Source organism: Hippoglossus stenolepis, chromosome 5 (assembly GCF_022539355.2).
Source record: "Hippoglossus stenolepis isolate QCI-W04-F060 chromosome 5, HSTE1.2, whole genome shotgun sequence".
Lineage (NCBI taxonomy): Eukaryota > Metazoa > Chordata > Actinopteri > Pleuronectiformes > Pleuronectidae > Hippoglossus > Hippoglossus stenolepis.
The window spans coordinates 22,616,366-22,636,378 of record NC_061487.1 but is presented as its reverse complement, the minus strand read 5'-3'; the positions used below and the strand labels follow the sequence as shown (position 1 = coordinate 22,636,378).

General features: G+C 40.8%; 1 protein-coding gene across 3 annotated transcripts in view; it reads right to left on the bottom strand.

Annotated features, from left to right (window-relative positions):
- Positions 1-19,127, bottom strand: part of si:ch211-1e14.1 (UPF0606 protein KIAA1549) — a 36,740-nt gene extending 17,613 nt beyond the window's left edge. For all 3 annotated transcript variants that reach the window (XM_047340018.1, XM_047340019.1, XM_047340020.1), the window contains exons 1-8: positions 18,838-19,127; positions 3,122-5,284; positions 2,875-2,963; positions 2,324-2,483; positions 2,073-2,203; positions 393-585; positions 244-303; positions 6-151 (exon numbers count right to left, since the gene is read on the bottom strand). In XM_047340018.1, coding sequence (XP_047195974.1) covers positions 6-151; positions 244-303; positions 393-585; positions 2,073-2,203; positions 2,324-2,483; positions 2,875-2,963; positions 3,122-5,284; positions 18,838-18,970 — 3,075 coding nt within the window. In that variant the 5' untranslated portion in view covers positions 18,971-19,127. The remainder of the gene's footprint in view (positions 1-5; positions 152-243; positions 304-392; positions 586-2,072; positions 2,204-2,323; positions 2,484-2,874; positions 2,964-3,121; positions 5,285-18,837) is intronic.
- Positions 19,128-20,013: the final 886 nt, after the last annotated feature.

Here is a 20,013-nt window from a genome sequence, read left to right as displayed (position 1 = left end):
CGTACCTGCACGCTGCTGTTGCCTATGGAGGTGGCTCTCCTAACACGTCTGGCTTGTCCCATCGCCTCCCCTAGTAACATGGCCACTCGACGCTCCATGTAGGCTTGGAAAGTTCTTTCTTCCACTTTCTGGTCAAGTACACCCAAGAGCACTATGTGCACAGACACCAGAATTATGATACAGTGTAAAAATAATGTCATATATGCTGCAAGTAATAACAGTAAGATCTAAAATCCATTATACCTGTTTTAACCCAGGAGGAGCGAAGCACTTGGCTGGTGTTCAGCTCTGGATAATGGAAAGCTATTTGGAGAAAAAGGGGGTAATAATGTTTATGCGGAGTAATACACGGAAATGGCAAAAATATAGTGAGACGACTCAGTGGTACTCACGCTCAGCAATCTGCAGCACAGGAAAGCCCATGTAATAGCTGAATTCCACCATGGTGAGCTTCATCAGAGCGTTGCTGACCTCGGACCCCATCAGATAACCCCTAGAACCACGCACGGTGAAGGTAATGTCCACCGGCTGCCTCACTAGCCGCTGCTCCTGGTATTTTGGAGCATCCATGGTTATGTTTACAATCTGAAACACAATTAGACAGAGATGTACTGACTCGTAGACACAAGATTACATAACAAAATTATAAACATTTTCCATTCTGCTGTTGAGGCAGTTTCTGGGGAAGCTTGTATGTCTGTTAAAGCGTTACAATGAAGTTCCCAATCTGAAAATCGTTGGCTTCGGTGACTTGAAAGCAGAACACAATGTTGAGTTGTGTGTGGCCCAGGGCACAGTTTGCTAGTTCTTCATTAAACATTTCCCTTGCTGCAACAAATCCTTGCTTTAATCCTTACATTTATTTCAAAGACTATAATACAGCCATCAGTGTAACAGGATTACGCAAAACTCTACTGAAGCCAACTAACCACATAGCAAAATTAGTTCTTTATTAACAACCTAATCTTTTTTAATACTCAACAACTAGAGCATGAACTCCCTCAGAGTGAAGTATCCTGGGGTCTTGCTCATAAGTGCAGTAAAGAGGGAGAGAGAGGTGCATGGGAGGACTGTTGTGACGTCCACAGTCATAGTAAGAAAAAAACTAAACGTGAAGTTGCCTGAACCCTCCTCTATGGTCATAACATCTGCATAGTGTGGGTCATAATGAGCTTCATTTACTCGATGTCTGTGCTCAGAAAGGAGGCTTGGTGTAGAACAGCCTCTCTTTTGTGCTGAAAGGACCTGGTTAAGGGTTTTAAGATAAGACTATTTTTATTTCCACCATGGACCTAATAAATTATGGGAAATTGCTGGCTGGATAGATAAGTCTAATTCAACCTAACTAGTAATTTAGGGCTTCCAGAAAGTATTGATTTAAATTAACTAGCTTTCTCTCACTCCCCAGGAAACCATTTCTGCCACCATGCATTTACTGTAACCCCTAATTCCAAACAATTCTGATAAAGCAGAACAGCTGCTCTTTGCCAAGATGTATCCCTATCCCTATCCCTATCAAAAGCAACCTGTGCTGCAGCTCTCACAGCCATCAACTGGTGATGTGACTGCAGGCAAAGTCAAATCAGGCAACAATTATTTGATTGCGCAAATAGGATAGCAGCCAATTTTTTTTAATTAATTTGTGCAACAAAAAAGACAAATCTTTGATTTCATTCAGACAGATAAAACAATACGTTTAGTAAATCTATAGCTTCCACTGGAGATTAGCAGCACTGACAAACAATGGCTGTTATTCAGAAGGTTCAAGTGTCGTATCGCCTAAAGGGCAAATATTTAAAACTGAGTAAAAAGTTTTATTCAGACTTTTGATATTCATAAGAAATATATATATAGTTTTTAGTACCAGTAAACATTTCAATATAGTTTTACATCTCCTCACTCAAGCTTCTTTTTTATGCAAATTAATTATTTCACAGTTCTTATATAATACCTATAAAACCCTGCTTTGTAATAAAAAAAATACATGGAAATCTCAGTTTCTACAAAAAAAGTGCTGGCATATCAACATCTCAGCTGAAATCACAAGTTCCCTGGCTTCTGCTTCCACTCACGTGCACTGTGAAGTTTGTCGACTCCTTTGAGCGGCGACGCAATTCTGCAAAGGCCATGGTCAGACCTTTTGTAATGCTCTCGCTGAAGTTGCAGAACCGCACATCAATGTGACTGGGAACAAACTGCAGCACTGCAGAGCAAAACCATGCAGAGATTTGATCAAGCGTTAAACAGTTATCTCAAGATCTTACTTTCTGACACTGTAGTGCTTCCGTTAATCCTGAAAGACAGATGGTGAAAGGTCACATACCTGTGTGGACTTGATACTTATTATCTGGTGTTGTCCAGTTGGGAGACACAGACAGGAAGCGGCGGCCAGACCTTCGCAGAGTGTTGATGACAGATATGGCTGTGTACACAACTGGGCCAGACACCACCCGAAACATAAACTTTGGTGGTGGGTCCACAACCTTCACAGACAAAGCAGAAATATATGACAGACAAATCGCTCAGTGGCCATGTATTCTCAGATCAACAGCCCGTCTTAAATAAGCAGCTGGTGCTTTTGAAAGGTCACTCTGGGTCTACTCCTGTGGTTTGTTTATTGGAGGATTTAAAAAAAACACAGGATGTGGTCTAGCCTTCATGGTTCAGCTGCACCACAGTAATGTATATGTGTACATAAGAGCCATTACATGACAAAGCCCATTCACCTAAGAATCACCACAGGATCTCTCTTATGTCAAAATGTTAAATGTTTAGATTGTATATTTTTCTTATTTCCAAAATAGACTAACATCTTGAACACCATGGTCTTGAAATGAATAGAATAGCTTTACTCTACCACAGAAATACATTTACCTGCAGCTCCACAGACTTGTTGAATTCTACTTTCAGTATGTCTCTGATTTGAGATTTGGCATAGCCAACAGTGGCCCCAGAGGGAAAACCTACAGAACAAAGAATGAACCCGTGGTTAGGGTCTTGTTCCACTATAAAACATTTATCATATTCAAATTAGTTTAAAGTGACACAATTCTGATGTATTTCATTTGCCGTACACATGGACTACATAACAGTTAGTTGCAAAAAGAAATGTCCAACTCACCAATTTTGACTAAGTAAGCAGTATTGTCAACATTGCAGAGATATTGTCTTGATGTCGGAGCTGTAGATGTGGTCTTTCCACTTGTCGTAGAGATGACGCTGATGCTAGTTGAGGCTTTAGTGGTGGCAGTGATTTTAGTTGTGGGTTGATGAGAATTCATGGTGGCAGTTGTAGTTGTGGGTACAGCAGCCACCGTATTAGCTTCACTGCTAATCGGGATCAAGGTCATTGTGGCTGGGTTGTCAACTTCATCTTCCACCCCCTGATCACCCAGGATGACTGGGGGGCCGCTAGTGACATTCGTGGTGGGTTTGGTTGAAACAACACTGGTATCATGAGTTGGTTCAGTTGTGAAAGCCGAGAGTTGGGGAGTAGAGCCGGTTGCACTAGCAGTTGTGTTGGCAACAGGTTCAGTTGAACCAGGAGAGAAGGCTATGGTTGACGTAAACGCAGGAGTGGTGTGTATGGTACTTTGTACGAGTTCCTCTGTAGCAAACCAATGGACATCTTGCATAGAGGAGGAAGATAATACATAATCTGACAGCAAGGACGTGGCACTGGGTAGTATAGCTTCTGTTAGTACAGTGCTGTCCAGGCCAACTGTAGGTGCAGACCAGTCTGTGGTGGATACCTTACCACCCCAGAGGGAAGGAGAGAGATCAAAGTAGTGGCTTGGGGCTACTGACAGATCCAGAAAAGGCTCAGAGGCATTGACCAGCTGAGGACTCTGCTCTGTGGTTACTTCTGTAGTTGATTCATGATGAGGCTCAAACCCTGACAGATCACTGGACGACTCTTCCTCAGTCAGTTTGGTATCATTGGTGGAGCTGCCGCTGGGTGTGACGTCTGTAGCAGTAATAGACACTACGGTAACATTCCCTCTGTGTTCAGCTCCAGTGCCTGAACCACTGTTCTCCTTAGTCAACTGAATGGTGTAATACTCCAGGCTGTTCATGTCGGGTAAGAGGACATCTGTTGGTTGGATTGTGTAAGTATCAGGCCAATCTATGTCCGAGGCATCAGGTATATCACTGTTAGCTGTGGGTGTAGGTTCCAGTGTAAAGTGAATTGTGGAGGAAGAAGAGGAAGGATGGATGGATTTCAGAGGAACAATGGTACTGTATGTTGTCACAAGGCTGGGAGAAGGTGAGATGTGAAGGGGATTCAAAGAAGAAGGAGAAATGCCCACTCTGGAAGGGAAAGAGGTGTCGTAAGTTTCTGTATAGTCCTCTACATCATACGAGTCAATGGGCACCTTGGTGACCATAGAGTAGTCATCTCCATCTGCATTTAGGAATGACATTGTCTCCAAGTAGTCGCCGGACCCCCAGGCGAAGTCCATGGTGTTGGTGGGGTAGAACTCCTCTGGAGGGACCTCAGTGGGCTCAGACAAAGGTGATGTAAGTTGGGGGGCAATGAAAGGCACATTGTAGCCAGGGGCCAGAAACTCATTTGAGTCAGGTCGCATATTTACGCCATGAGCTGGTTTGTTCTCTTGCAAGGGGGCACGGCTGGGGCTCAGCGGGGTCACATCAAAGATTTTACTGTAAGATTCATCTGCCTGGAAGTCAGTGAAAGCCAGATTAGGGGGCTCAAGAGGCTGACCAGGCTGTGAGCTCATGATTGTCGGGGTTTGCTCTGAAGCACCACCCTGCTCCTTGGTGAGAGCCGTGAGAGTTGCATCTAGAGCCTTCTGCTCAGAATTAAGGCTGAGCTGAGATGTTGTTTGGTTTAATGGTGTTAAGGATATATTTGACTGAGGCTGTAGCTGAGGTCTTGTAAGAGTTGGAGGGAGAGAGGAAGATTGCTTGGCAGAATTTATCCTGGCCAGCCTCCAGTCTGGGGGGGGATTAGCCGGTGCCTCAAGTTGCGGACTAGACCCCAGTGCATGTTCAGAGGGGCTTAATGATGGAGTGGGAAGGGGATGTGGTTCTTTTGCAGGGAAGTCACTTGGCGTGAAGGAGTTGGAGTTTTCAGAAGGAACATGCCGCCACGGAAAGAGAATGTCAGCAGCCCCAGCTTCATGGGTGGGTTCGCCAGGTGAGTCGAGGCTCTCAAAGGCAGTGTGATATGAGGGTGGTGAATGAGATGGCGGTAATCCTGAACTTGTAACCTCTCCAAGAAGTCCCGTGGCGTGGTGTGGTGAGTCTAACAGAGACTCATCTACAGGTGAAAGAAGAGAATACCTCGGTTTAGTCCTGAATAATTGAATGATTCATGACAAAGTTTAAAAAAAAGTAAACTACAGGGATTAGGGCTTGATGTGGTTAAATTATTCCACTTGTCACAGGCCTAATGCTTTGTTTACTCAACAATACAGGGACCATAACATGATTATAACTGAAAGTGAGTTTTTTCTCCAAAGCTTCTGGATGTAAACAACCAGATGACTTTATACACAGTAACATATCAATCTATAATCTGATTTTTAGATTCAATTAACCAAGCCAAGAAGGTTATGTTTTCACCCCTGTCTATTGGGTTGATTGATAGCCGATTGGCGGACGTACATGCTCAACTGAGTACCAATTCTAGTTGGTAACTGTACTTGTATATCTCTTTAAAGAGTGTACTTCGTTCTCTGCATTGTTCAAAATCAAACATAAAACTAAAAACGGGTCCAAAACCCCATAATGTTTTGGAAAAATATGTAGCCAGGTTGTTCTGCTGTGATCAACCATGACCTTCCATAGGAGACAGGTAGGTACCTTAGTGAAAGCTATATTGTATAATTGGACATGGTGGGATAACCTTAGTCTGAAAATGGCATTTATCTTCGAGGGAAAAAGACAAAAACCTGCTTCACAAGGTCGTTTTTATAGGATTCCCATTCATCATGAAATTAGTTATTCTAACACTGGTCATCTCTGGGGTAAAGGTCATGAATGAATAAATTAGACTGTTAAGTAGGAACCTTCATTGAATCGGCAGGCGAAAGCTCTGGTGGGTTTAGGATATTCTGTGTGACCTTGACTAATATTAAGATCAAATCAATACTATATATTGACAGCAACAATCGACACAATGGTAATTTGAGATTCATGAAAAATTACAAAACACTGGTATTGCAGCATGTCTAAAGTAGCCTGAAAATAGATCTGATCAATAGCTCACTAGTATTCAATTTAAGTAGCAACAAGATTTGCCACTTTGCTACTATCAATTATGTATTATACCTCTTCACTGTGCTTGGAAAATGCAGCTTTATATAAATATATATTAGACTTTTCATGCTGTTGATGAATATTATATTGACATATAATTTAATCGCCCAGCCTTATTGTCTAACATATTGCATCATGCATACATCACATGCATGTATTTAATTTGTGTACAACCTTGATTGCACTGCATGTTCAGAGTGGGAAAGGCATAGAGTCATTCCTAAATAATTAATGGCAATAGACCTTTTAACAGTTAGCTGTATAACTTTGCCTCTTTTATAGTGTACATGTGCAGTTCCCATCCCATGCCTGTTTGAAAAGGACTGTTTGCTCAGATGTGTCCCAGATTACTGAGACTCGGGTGCTGATGGCAGACAAACAGAAAGAAGAAGGGGGATGAGTTGACGCGCCAGCTTACATTAAAGAACATGAATCTTATGGTTCTAATAAACATAATAATCTTAAGTCCAATACAGACAACAGAATTTGTCCTCGAAACGATGTCTTGAACGAAGAAAGACTTTAAGATTTCCAGAAACAACCAATAGCTTCCACATAGTGACTCAGCAGCGGCTGGTAATGCTGCTGGTATCTGTAGTCTTCAGAAGCTGCAGAATCATATTCACCACAGAATCAGCAAAGGGAGCAGACTATTTTTAACACTGGGAGCACAGAACAGATGACTTATAAAAAGGCATCAACAAAAAGAAATATACTTCTAGAACGTCATCTTCAATTTATTGCATCGCTTCATGCAAGCATGGCTGCCTCTGTCTGGAGCCAAGAGAAAACTCCCAACTTAATTACAACCTACACTGGTACCTTAATTGAGTGAACATGCTATTATAACAGAGACCATAGGAAAAGACATGGAGAGCAAAGACTTTCTTCTCTGAAAGTTAGTGTGTGCTGCAGATTCTCCAAAGTGCCGCAAAGCTTCTTGTCTGCTGTGCCAAGTGTTTGAAACCCTGTGGGATGCACCACACAGCTGGGTAGACGCACGCACGCACACACAGAATCAAACTCTCAACACACCAAACAATGAGCTTGGCCATTAAAAACTGAAACAGAGCGGTTGGCATCATGCAGTGGCCTGTTATGTTCAGGCTGTTTATTGATAGTTTAATAGTCACAAGACCAAAGCATAGAAAAAAGAATCCACAGCATTTGCTGCACCGTGATCTGTCAAGTCCTACAGCAAAAAGAAAGAAGCTGTGTCCAGCCTCAGTTGTATGAGTTCACATGTAGCTAGCACTAGTGTGGATGTTTGTGCTTCTGTGTTCACACAAAATACAATATACAAAGATTACAGTGCCTTGCATAAGTATTCACCCCTTTGGACTTTTCTACATTTTGTCATGGTATAACCACAGATTAAAATTTATTTCATCGTGAGTTTATGTAATGGACCAACACAAATAATTGCATCATTTGGAAGTGGGGAAATATTACATGGATTTCACAATTATTTACAAATAAAAATCTGAAAAGTGTTGAGTGCATATGTATTCACCCTTTACTGTGAAACCCTAACAAAGATCTGGTGCGACCAATTGCATTCACAAGTCACATTTGCAAGTCACATAATTAGTAAATAGGGTCCACCTGTCTGCAATTTAATCTCAGTATAAATACACCTGTTCTGTGACGGACTCAGAGTTTGTTGGAGATCATTACTGAACAAACAGCATCATGAAGACCAAGGAGCTCACCAAACAGGTCAGGGATAAAGTTGTGGAGAAATATGAAGCAGGGTTAGGTTAAAAAATATCCAGAGCTTTGAACATCTCTCTGAGCACCATAAAATCCATCATAAGAAAATGGAAAGAATATGGCACAACCGCAAACCTACCAAGAGGAGGCCGTCCACCCAAACTGAAGAGTCGGACAAGGAGAAAATTAATCAGAGAAGCAACCAGGAGGCCCATGGTTACTCTGGAGGAGTTGCAGAGATCCACAGCTGAGGTGGGAGAATCTGTCCACAGGACAACTATTAGTCGTCTACTCCACAAATCTGGCCTTTATGGAAGAGTGGCAAGAAGAAAGCCATTGTTGAAAGGGATCCATAAAAAATCCCGTTTGGAGTTTGCCAGAAGCCATGTGGGAGACACAGCAAACATGTGGAACAAGGTGCTCTGGTCAGATGAGACCAAAATTGAACTTTTGGCCTCAATGCAAAAGCTATGTGTGGCGAAAACCCAACACTGCCCATCACCCTAGGCACACCATCCCAACAGTGAAACATGGTGGTGGTAGCATCATGCTGTGGGGATGCTTCTCTTCAGCAGGTACAGGGAAACTGGTCAGAATAGAGGAAAGATGGATGGAGCCAAATACAGGAAATCCTTGAAGAAAATCTGATGCAGTCTGCAAAGACTTGAGACTGGGGCGGAGGTTCATCTTCCAGCAGGACAATGACCCTAAACATACAGCCAGAGCTACAAAGGAATGGTTTGGATTAAAGAATGTTAATGTCTTAAAATGGCCCAGTCAAAGCCCAGACCTCAATCCAATAGAGAATCTATGGCAAGACTTGAAGATTGCGGTTCACAGACGGTCTCCATCCAATCTGACTGAGCTTCATCTTTTTTGCCAAGAAGAATGGACAAACCTTTCCATCTCTAGATGTGCAAAGCTGGTAGAGACATACCCCAAAAGACTTGCAGCTGTAATTGCAGCGAAGGGGGTTCTACCAAGTATTGACACAGGGGGTGAATACTTATGCACCCAACAGATGTCAACTTTTGTTCTCATTATTGTTTGTGTCACAATAAAATTTATTTTGCACCTCCAAAGTACTATGCATGTTTTGTTGATCAAGCGGGAAAAAGTTTATTTAAGTCTATTTGAATTCCAGTTAGTAACAGTACATAATGGGAAAAAGTCCAAGGGGGGTGAATACTTATGCAAGGCACTGTATATCTCTGCCTGGATTAGAAATAAAGTGATTTCATACTGCAATTGAGAAGAGACGAATGAAAAAAGTCCAATTTGAAGTACAGGCTTTGGTATTTTTTGGTTTAGACCTTGCGTTTGGATGCAAACAAACACCACATTTACTGTAGATCTATTGAAAACAAGCCAACACTGTATAGACGAGTTCTACAGGAGACCTTGTTTGTGAGAACATGCTGACATCTGAGGTCATCCTGTGCTACGTGACCTCAAAATGCCACCTCACGTCAGCACATGTCTACAGTGACAAACTCATTCATTTACAGTCCCAGTTAGGACGATTACACATGCATGAAGGGATGACAGAGGACAAAGACAAACATTGGCAGGTGAGTGCTGATGGTTGATGTTTGATGATAATATTGATATGGTTGTAACAATACGAATACGATGTGGTTATGACTATGATTGGCCAATTTTTATCAGACCACTGATAAGATTGATATCAAAAAGCAGATAAATACAAATCTTAATTAGTTTGTAAAAAAGAACTGACTGGTTATTCTTCAAAACTAAGCAGGCATGGTCTTAATACTTGAAGGCTAATCTTAGGTAATGACAGTCAGAGCTCAGGGCAACAGACAGCAGTTAGGGGAAAAGAGCAAGTGAGACCAGCTTGTGTCTGGGCTGACATTACAGTCGACGATAACTGACAAAGGCCTTAAAGACCAAGCAGCACTGCCACCTGTCCCTCGAAACACGAGAGTGACACACTCGACTGGCCACACATTGTTAGGGCCTGTCCATGAAACTGAGAACTGAGGCGCACGTAGCAGGACACCATCAAATATCAGGTCCCGAGAGCATGAATGTCAAACACTCAGCTCATGTAAATGAATGTTCCAGTGTAGTTTGCCATCATTCTTCCTCATCTCCTTCACTGGCAACAAAAACGCATCACAAAAGCAAGGTCAGACTGTTGTTTCATTAGCAGTATTCAAAAGCAATAAGTTAGCATACCTCTACCAAGGCTGAAATATCCCACACATTATTTGGTGGAAACTGGTTTAGTACTTTTTTCAAGATCCTGCTGACAATTAAATCTACAAACACACGTGGATGAATCCATAACCTTTTCAGTGGAGGTCACTATAAGTACAATTTTATGAAGACTCACATACAGTGGCTGAAAAAAACTGCTCTTTCACAAAAGTTTCAATAGTCTGGTCTAAAGGTCAAGGAGCAAGAGCATTCAGGGTTTATCCAAATCCACTTTAGCAAGTTTGAAGGTCGAAATAAAGATTGCTGCACCAGGTGCATTGTTCAAAGGGGTTGTACTTAGTCTCTTTATTATTAATGGGTGATTTGGGGGCAGAACATGCAATAAAGCAATCAGGCTGCCATCACACATTGCCTTTAAAAGCCAGCTGTGTTTTTTGGCATTGCTATTGACTTGCCTTGTAGTATGAGGAACACTTCTGTGCAGAGATCCCCTCATGTGCAAAGTGAAAGTGTGCAGACCATCTTTGAGATGTTGTTCAGATGGACACAAGTACTCAAACCATTGGAGCTGGATGGTGATGTTTGTCTGAAACTAGCAAGGACCCTTTGTGTTGGGTGTAAAACAAGTCAATAAAAATGATGGCACCTTCTCACAGTCTTCAAGAAACACTGAAGATTTAATGCAGCGAGATTCTCATTTATTCATGACATGAAAAGTCCCAGGCTAATGAGATTCAATTTCCATTCATCAGGCCTTGATGTTTCTTTTAGCCTACTCTTGGTCTCATGAATAGCTGCCTTGTACATGGCACTGAACTAAATTTGCATTTGACCGAATTGACAAGTTAACTAATCCTGGAAGTCTCTGTTCATTTACTCTGGGTCTTCTATCTAGTGTATGTGACTGAAAACAAGTTGTTACTGCATCTCATTAATTTAACAGTTACAGCAGCAAATGGCAAGAAAGTGGAGGTACTATGTGGGAATCGTTTTCAAAACACCTCTGTTGCTTTTTTTCCTGTAAGCCCATTAGTGAATTTCCATCTATAGAAAGCTGATTTAGTAAAAACCCACCCGTCCATATTGAAGCAGATGATGACACATAAATAATGCCCATCGTGGCTTGTTTGGTTTGTTCGGCTTTTGTGTCCACATCCGGTCGCAGGCTTGGATCGCAGCCAGTCATCTTGTAAAAAGGATTCTGACAAGAGAGGGATTATTACTGCTGGTGGCTGATCTGTGATGTTGCTTTATAAAACCCCTACAATGGAACAAAGAGAGATGGGACAGGGTGGAGAGAGAGAGAGAGAGAGAGAGAGAGAGAGAGAGAGGGTGTGTGTGCTGAGGCCAGACACAACTGCAGGCATCTGAAATAGCACTAACCCACTTAGCCAGGATGGATATTGGCAAAATCTTATGAGATCATCTATTGGATCATCACAGCTCTCCACTAACCTATATATGTGTCTGACTGCTTATTGCTTTAAAGAGGCTCAGTGTGTCAGAAGAGATGTGTTACCAGTTACTTCACATGGATTTTTTTATTTAACTACAACGTTCCTATCAGTAGCAAATTTTTGTTTTGCTTTCTTACATGTACTTTGTTGTCCCTGCTGTTTTCACCCCTGTTCATTTGTTTGTTTTTTTAGCCAGATTACGTAAAAACTACTGAACGGGACATTGGCCAAGAAGGATCCAATTAAATTTTGATCGAGACAAACAGTTTCTTTTACATTGCGAGACTGCAACATTTTCACCAATTTCACAGGGAAGAATACATGTAGACTGAAATCTTGATTGAAAGTAAGGGAGCTGTTGGGCCTTGGTGGAGGTAGTCACTTCCCTAGGTGCTAGTTTTTTGTTTTGTTCACTGTTCCTTTCTTTAAATGGCAGTGGGATGATTTCATTGCTAAGCCACCTACCTCCTCTGAAGTAAAACGAGTGAGAATTTGTTCAGATACATCTCATGATACAGAGGGCAAGAAATCTCTTTTTCTCTTTTACAGCTCTTGTACATTTAAATCTTAATTTAAGATTAATTTGAAGGAATAAATCAATGTTTTAAAAGCAAAACCGGTAGAGTAAACAATACAAAAAAGAGTGAAAACTGAGAACAGGTATATAATGGTTACTGGAATAAAGCTGACAACAATAAACACAAACCAACTTAGAAAAAGGGAATTTGGCTTTACTGTCCTCTCATGCTAACTGATCCTGAGGCTGAAATGGAGTTAACCTGATAATGCCTGTCTGCAGACAGCACTTTGCTGATGTCTGGAATTGAATCAGAAAATGCCTTCCCCTAGTCTCTGAACCAGGCCCTGCACTCACATACAGTAGAGAAGGGGAACAAGGTTATACTGAAAACTGAATCTGTGACCTTTAACACAATTAAATATTTTAAAAGGGACAATAAATATGTTTCTGTCTCTTCTGGTTTAATGCAAGTTGCTGGGAGGAGCTCAGATATGATTAGCCTGGTGGTGAAATAGAGAGTATGCTCATTTTCAACAGTAATTCCATGATAAAGCCAAGTTATTTAGGTCTCAGTACAAAACGTGTACACATCAATAGAAAAGTACACACTTCAAAGAATTGATGACCAATGGCATAAGTGACTTGTTTTACAACCTGCATTTAATCATCGGAAAAAATATTACTTCAGCAGTCAAAAGTTAGGCATCAGCCCAAAAAGCTGTGCTTGCCCCACACAGGGAAACATATATTCCCATGTGTGTCAAGAAACCTGATACACCAATTACAGAGCCCTCTAATGATATCATTTCCTATGTTTGCCAGACTCCTTATTGCCAAAGAAAGTAACTTTAATGGTTGTATAATTTGAAAGAAGAAGAGAAGAAGAAGAAGAAAGGATCTTTTGGTATTAATGCTAGCTAACTACAACCCCACACATGGTTCTGTTTTTAGCTGAGCCCCTTTGCGTGACTGGCTCTTTTCAGTTGGCAGGGAGCTGCGTACGCTGAGTGCAGTCCAACAATCAAGATATGGCTGTGTTGACGTTTGGTTTATCGGGGAAGCTTTTAAGATGGGAAAGATTCCATTGTTTTTATCGGCGGAGTTCAATTAGATCAAGCTCTCTGTCAAAGCGCCAGCAACTCACCCCCCCACATAGAAAATAAAAGCCCCACAAAGGGTGCATTAATTACAAACCTGCAGCGGCTGCTTTACAGTGCACCTACTTGTCGTATTCAACCATGGATTAAAGAACAGGTTTAAATCAATACAGCACAGGTTATAAATAGAAACCACCTCTGAGTTCTAAATCTTGCCATGAATCAGTCAATAAAGAAAGAAGACAAAATAATGTCCTGCAGTTGGAGAAGTTACCGACATCCACCGTAAACTTATTCATCTGATTTGGCTAAAAATAAGCACTAACTGAGGTCACGGCTGCACTTCATCAAATATTCATGTGATACTTGTTTTGTTTTCCTTTTTTGAAGAGAAAAGGGAGTGAGAGGAAGAAGGTTAGCAGGATAAGGGGGAGGGGAACAGTAGAGACTGATTGAGAGAGAGGAGGAGAGGTAGCAGGCAGAGTATCAGGGAATCTGAGTTAAAGGTGTAGTTAGCTACGAGGAAAGTTGACTTTCTAAACTCAAGATTTCAGTCTGTTTTCAGGGATGTACAGCATGTGAGGACCAATGTAAACAGCTTTAAGAACAAAGTTCGTATAAGCTCCACGACAGACCTGCCAGCTCACAGGGGTCTCCCCAGAATTCATGGTGTAATCAGTTTCAAAGGGTAGATTATGGTGCAATGCCACTAAGTAATTCTTTGACACGCACACAAATCTGGACACACTCCTTCACTTTCCGCAGTCCTGAATTTGTCAAAAAGACAGGAAGGCAAAACCCTGTAACCAGAGACGCCCAGAGGACTGTGTCCCTCAGCGACCTCCTCCGCTCTGCCTCAGTCCTCCACACACAGGCCACTCTCAGGCTTTAGGTCCTGGGAGAACAAACTTCGCTGAGCTGTCCTGGAAGAAAGCTGTTTCCCATTCGGCCTAAAAGTCAATATGTGAGCAGTTAAAGGGGAAATATCCGTGTGAGGTTAAATACTTAACTGTAACAACGGGGATGTTGAAAAGCCAAGATAAAGTGATTTGACTCCGATTGGCTGAACTGCATAATCTGAATGATGAATATAGAAGTAATCACCTGCTGTTCATCAGAGCTTTGTGATTTCAGCTCATCACAATATGACGTCCATTCTGCTGCTTTCTGTCAAATTGTGAACTTAATGTTGCACATTTCAAGCACTGCAACACACTGACAGGGACTTAGCACAAGAAACTATGCGACTAGATAGCAGCAGTATCTATTTGTAATGAATCCAGGTTTCAGGTATTTTCTACCCTTAACTTTTTCCAAGAGAACTGTTACTTGATCCTGAAACAGAAACTCTAGTTTTTACAAAAGTGCTTAAAGAAAGAGAGAAAACTAGAATAGTTGCTCTCTATGCTCCTAAATGATTGTGACATGATTACAAGACTAATAAACTTATACTTTATAAGCTAAAGGTTATGAATATAAAGTAAATGTAGTGTTAGTGGTAATCATTGTATCTGTATCCAATGTCTCACATACTGTTAATAAATAGTATAAAACAATAAATAACATTCAAAATCAATATCATTGCTCAAATTTGATTAAAGTATCCAAACAGTGCAGTTAAAGCAGTTTTTTAAATCATAATCAGGAAACTTTTTAAATTACAATTATTATGTCTGGATGGTAAAAAACTAAACAAATAACAACAGAAGATTCTAGTGATCTGTTTTAAGTACACGATCAAATACGTCTGTGGCTCTAAACAACACTCCGGTTAAGTTTGGACATTGAGATGCTGAAACTGTAATGGAAACTTGCCTTGGTAAAGTACACAAAATCACTAACAGATGTGTATTTAGAGGCCCCCACTGTGCTACCTTCACATCACAGCCCACCAGTAGATGACGTAGGTAAAACCGGACAAGTGGTACAAATTATGCAAATGAGACGACAACCGTCCTCAGAATAGCTGACTGATCACATCATAACTTTGATGTGTGAACATAAAAAGATTATGATGGACACAGATTATGAAGAGGAAGAATAACATTAACACTGTTTATTAGAAGATGTGTCAGCCTGCTACCATTGACCGGCCCTCAATAAGCAGAGGGGCTTCCGTCGCTCTCATCACAGCCAAATAAAAGCTGGGAAGGGTCAGTCAGTAGATAGGCAGGGTCGCCCACCGACTGCTTTCCAATAGATCTGTATGATGAGGCCGCAGGCATGGTGAGTGCAAAAGAACCTTGTGTTTGGCTTTTGATGGGTTCGACCCATTGATGTGCAACCGGCTCCCAGCTCTAATGAATAATGAATGGCCATATTGTCATCACCCACAGATCACATTTCACATGGCGATGGACTGAACTGGTAATTAGCCAGGATGCTGCTGGCCTGCAGCTTGCTGTGTTGAACTTGCCAGGAAGTGCAGAGCAGAGATGATTACTGTTCAGTCGTAATTGCAAGGGCAATCTATGGTAGCACATCTAAAGTTTAGAATATAATCCTAAACTTTAGATGTACTACCATAGATTTAGGATTGAAGTTTAGGATTATATTCTTTACATTTGTAACAATCACTTTAGATCGAGGGTATAGTCAAATGTACAAATGTTTCTTTCACTGAAATTAGGCAGAAATGAAGAAAGAGTAAAAGAAGCAGGGAAGCCAGAAAGAGGGAAATTACTGCATGATGTTCTGTCTGGAGGAGCAATTATAAGTACGTCGTCATGCTCGATCTGACCCAGAAACTCTGAAGTGTGTTTTTATGAGTCTGGAAAAGGGAGAGCTGTACGACTGGTGCATGGTTTCACTGCTGAAATAGACCTTGGAAACACAGCTGACATGCTGCAAATGAATGTTGGGAACAGTATGGGAATAAGTTAAGATAATAAACATCCCAAGTCATACAATAATTAAGGCTGTTCCAGCTGATTCCCACTTTAAGAAAAGAAAGCACTATTAGATTATTACATGTTCATTTTGCCTCACTGACTAATTCGATCATTAGCAGTAACTTACAGGTAACACAGTTTTTTAAAAACTTTAATATACATGTTCTCAGCTTAACTAACTTAATTCAGTATAAAGATGATTCAACAGTTTAAAAGTGGGTCACATCTCTTTTTAATTTGAGTGATGAATAAGTCAAATGTTTTTCATGCTGTAATGTTCACAAAACACATCACTCTCCTCATGCTGTCCATTGCTGCACATTCGTAAGTACCTAATATATATAATGGTGCCAAAAGTAAAAGCTTGTATTCCTGAACATTATAGACAAGGAGGTGAATGAGCCAACACACCAGGGTTGTTCTGAATTACAGTACAGTTTTTGCCGTTGTGCGTTGTACTGTATACTTACTATTCTTCATTAAAAGAAATATATACTCAAGCCCCAATCCTTGATAATCCCATGACTCAGCGATAATGTTCACTCAAATCTACAGAAATGAACAAGCTAATTCAGAACAGTGTGCGGTTATCTGAAGTCTGTCCAAGCCCCAGCTGATATATGTATCTTCATGTGAAACAGTGGTTTGCGGTCGGCCACAGTAGAAGTGTCTGTGAGATGCTCCTCAAAGTGTTGTATGAGATGGTGTGATCATCAAAACCATGAGGATACAATCAACCAAAACCAGCAGCTTAGCTTTGGTGGAGGAGATGTTCCCAGAAAAAGAGATGAAACAACCCTGATAAAACCCTTTCTGGGCAAATGTAGTTTTCCGACAAAAATACAGAAGGCAACAAGCTTGAGCTTATATAAGTTAACTTTTCAATTTCCCCCCATTCGATTACACAGGTCGAGCCACTTGCTAAAAATGTGAATATCTTCTGCAAAGCAATCAGTGTGTGAGAGGAACATCTTCTCCAGGCTTTGTTGTACAACTTCCACTGCTGCATCGAGACAAAGCGTGGGAGTCACACAATATATCAAAGTGAATGTGGACTTACATCCCTGAGCAAAAGCAGCCATAGACACTCGTTTGTGGTAATTATGAATAGAGTTGTAACGCCACAACTGAACAAACCATCAGGAAGACTTAGTGCAAACTGGTTATTAAACACACTGATCTATCTGTAGTTATATGAACCAATGTAAAATGACAGAAACAGGAAGGACGATCCTTCATTAAAAAATATCAAAATATCAAAACTTCAAACTCATACAATCGTTTGTGTGCCTTATCTAAACCAGGTATATAGATTGAATATATATATATATAGAATGTTATGATGGCTGCACAAAGGCAGTTGCAGTAAACTTAGGAAAATCTGTAACATATATTAGTGGTCACGAAAATTTAAATGTTGTGAATGGCTGTGTTATCATATGAGTTTTACTAATTCGTGATTTCCAGTATTAGGCTTTCACCCTGGCATTGACTACCTAATCCTATTACCACTTAATATCATGAGTTTTTGGCTGTAGATGAAAACAGGTTTTCACTGGGCAATGTGCAGGGGGAGGGAAGTTGCTGGGATCATGTCATTATTTATAAAAGTAAGCCGGGAGCAAACACCCATCAAGTGGATGGATTAAGACCCTTTCTCTTTCCCTAATGACTGGAAATTGGTTTAACTCCAAAGTCTGTGTAGGGGGAGAGTTGTGACTTTTCCTCTGAATCAAAGATTTGAGTGGCCTCGTTAAGAATATCAGAGTCATCCAAGGTCACACAGCAACCTTGACTTTTCACAATAAAGTGAAGACATTAGTTAATCTGTGCTAAGTTAAACTACCTCATACTCTTTGTGTCAAACTACAGATGTGTACAGAAGTAAACTAAAGGTAAAGAAAAGCAGAAGGGACATTATGTCATCTGGAAAACTAGTTTTAAGAAGGAGAATGAGAATCTGAAGGCTGTGGCATCAAGCTAATGACTGAAAGGTCACAGGTTAAGTTGACTTTGAGCAAGGTACATAATAACCCCCACTGCCCCAGGGCAGCTGCTCAGTGACTGTAGATCTACCAAGCATTTCCTGGATCTAACAGTGTCAAGTATTCCTGAAAATGTGCTATTCATGCACAGTAAATCTACCTAAGTCAATAAAGCTAATGGGGAAAAAGACCATGACGGTTAAAATTTGTAGTTAATTTGATTCAAACCCTAATAAATAAATTGGTGAAGGCTTCTGATTTATCTCAAACTCAATCCTCAGGAAGGGAAAAGATAAGCTTCACCAGAAACTGAAAAAGACAAAGATCTTGATAAGACCCGGGCAGGATCTTGGATCCTCAAGTCTACGTAGGATGTTTACTTTTGTACTTCCAGTTCAGTGCAATTTGTGCAGCTACTCAGTGAGATTAGGTGATTAACACCATAAAAATGCTTGATTGTGTTAAAATGTTTTGTCACTTTGAACATTTGCTGAAGGTGACCTTATATAAACTAAAATCGAAAACATGAATGGTTATTTTATCACCACAGCTGCATTTGCAAGTGCAAGGTGTCTATAACTTGTGAAAGCTGTTCTTCAAAGCTGACCAAATGCTTTACAAGACAACGATCAGTGTCAGTTACGCAACACGAGGTACAAATTTAAAGCTCACGTTGTGTGAGTCAGCGAAGGGGGGATATCTTACCTGCAACCGGTGAGTCAGCCACGATCAGTGTTACCAACACCGTCATCCCCAGGAACACAGCCCTCTGGCCATGGCCTCGCACAAGAGCCTTGAGCATCAGCACCAAACCCACAGAGGAGACTAAACCCGCCATGGTGCGGCAGAAGTGAGGTCAAGGCATTTCATCCAGGTCGGTAAAGAAGACTCGTGCCAGAGACAAATCAGGTTTGGGTTATTCAGGGTTGCCTGGTTTGGTCTGCTTCAGTTTAAGGCCCCTCCTTCCATAACATGTGCTTGCAGTGAATAGTGGCTGTGGGAAAACAAAAGAGCAACAGTGTGACTCTCAAAACAAAGCAACCACGTTCACAGTTGTTACTTGAGCGTCGCTTCATTATGCAGATATAAACTGAAAGAACTATAAGCACATGCTCTTCTTAAATAATTCAACATTTTATCACCTAAACCAAGGAGGTTGTGCTGTCGTCTGAATTTGTTTGTTTGTTATTTAGCAGGATTACGCAAAAACTACTCATGAAATTTTGTGGAGGGATGGGTCATGACGTAAGGAGGACCCCATTTTATTTTTGGAGTGGATCCGGATCAGGAGGTGGATCCAGGAAGGTTGTTTTCTCACTTTCTTTAACATTGCAACATTTTCGTTGATTTCTCCACACAGACAAAATATGTATCTTGCCATAGAAGCCGAATATCCGAATAAATGTTTAAAATTAGCAGCAAAATGTTTGAGTGCTCACAATTTGTGTTTTGTTATAAGACATATATTATCAATGATAATAAGGTGCCATTCTAGTTTGATTAGAGTTACATTCCCAAAGCCTCACAATCAGGATAATACCAATTTCTATTTTCATTTTCCTGACAGTGTCTGCTGCAATTCATTTGGATTCTTAAAGTATATGTTTGAACAGTATTTCAGTCCATACAAACACAAACAGATAAAAGATGCATCTTACCACAGAAGCAGAATATCGGAAATAAAAATGTTAAAGGTTTGTCCTGAGTTTTGTATATTGCCTATAAACTTGACGTATTCCATGCAGATGGCCAACAAGGTGTCATTCTCGTCTGATTAACATTCCCAAAGCGCCAAATGGTATTTTTCATTTCCTGACACTTTCTGCTGCATTAAATTTGTACTGTTAAAGTAAATAAGTTTGTCATGCATGTTTGTGTTGT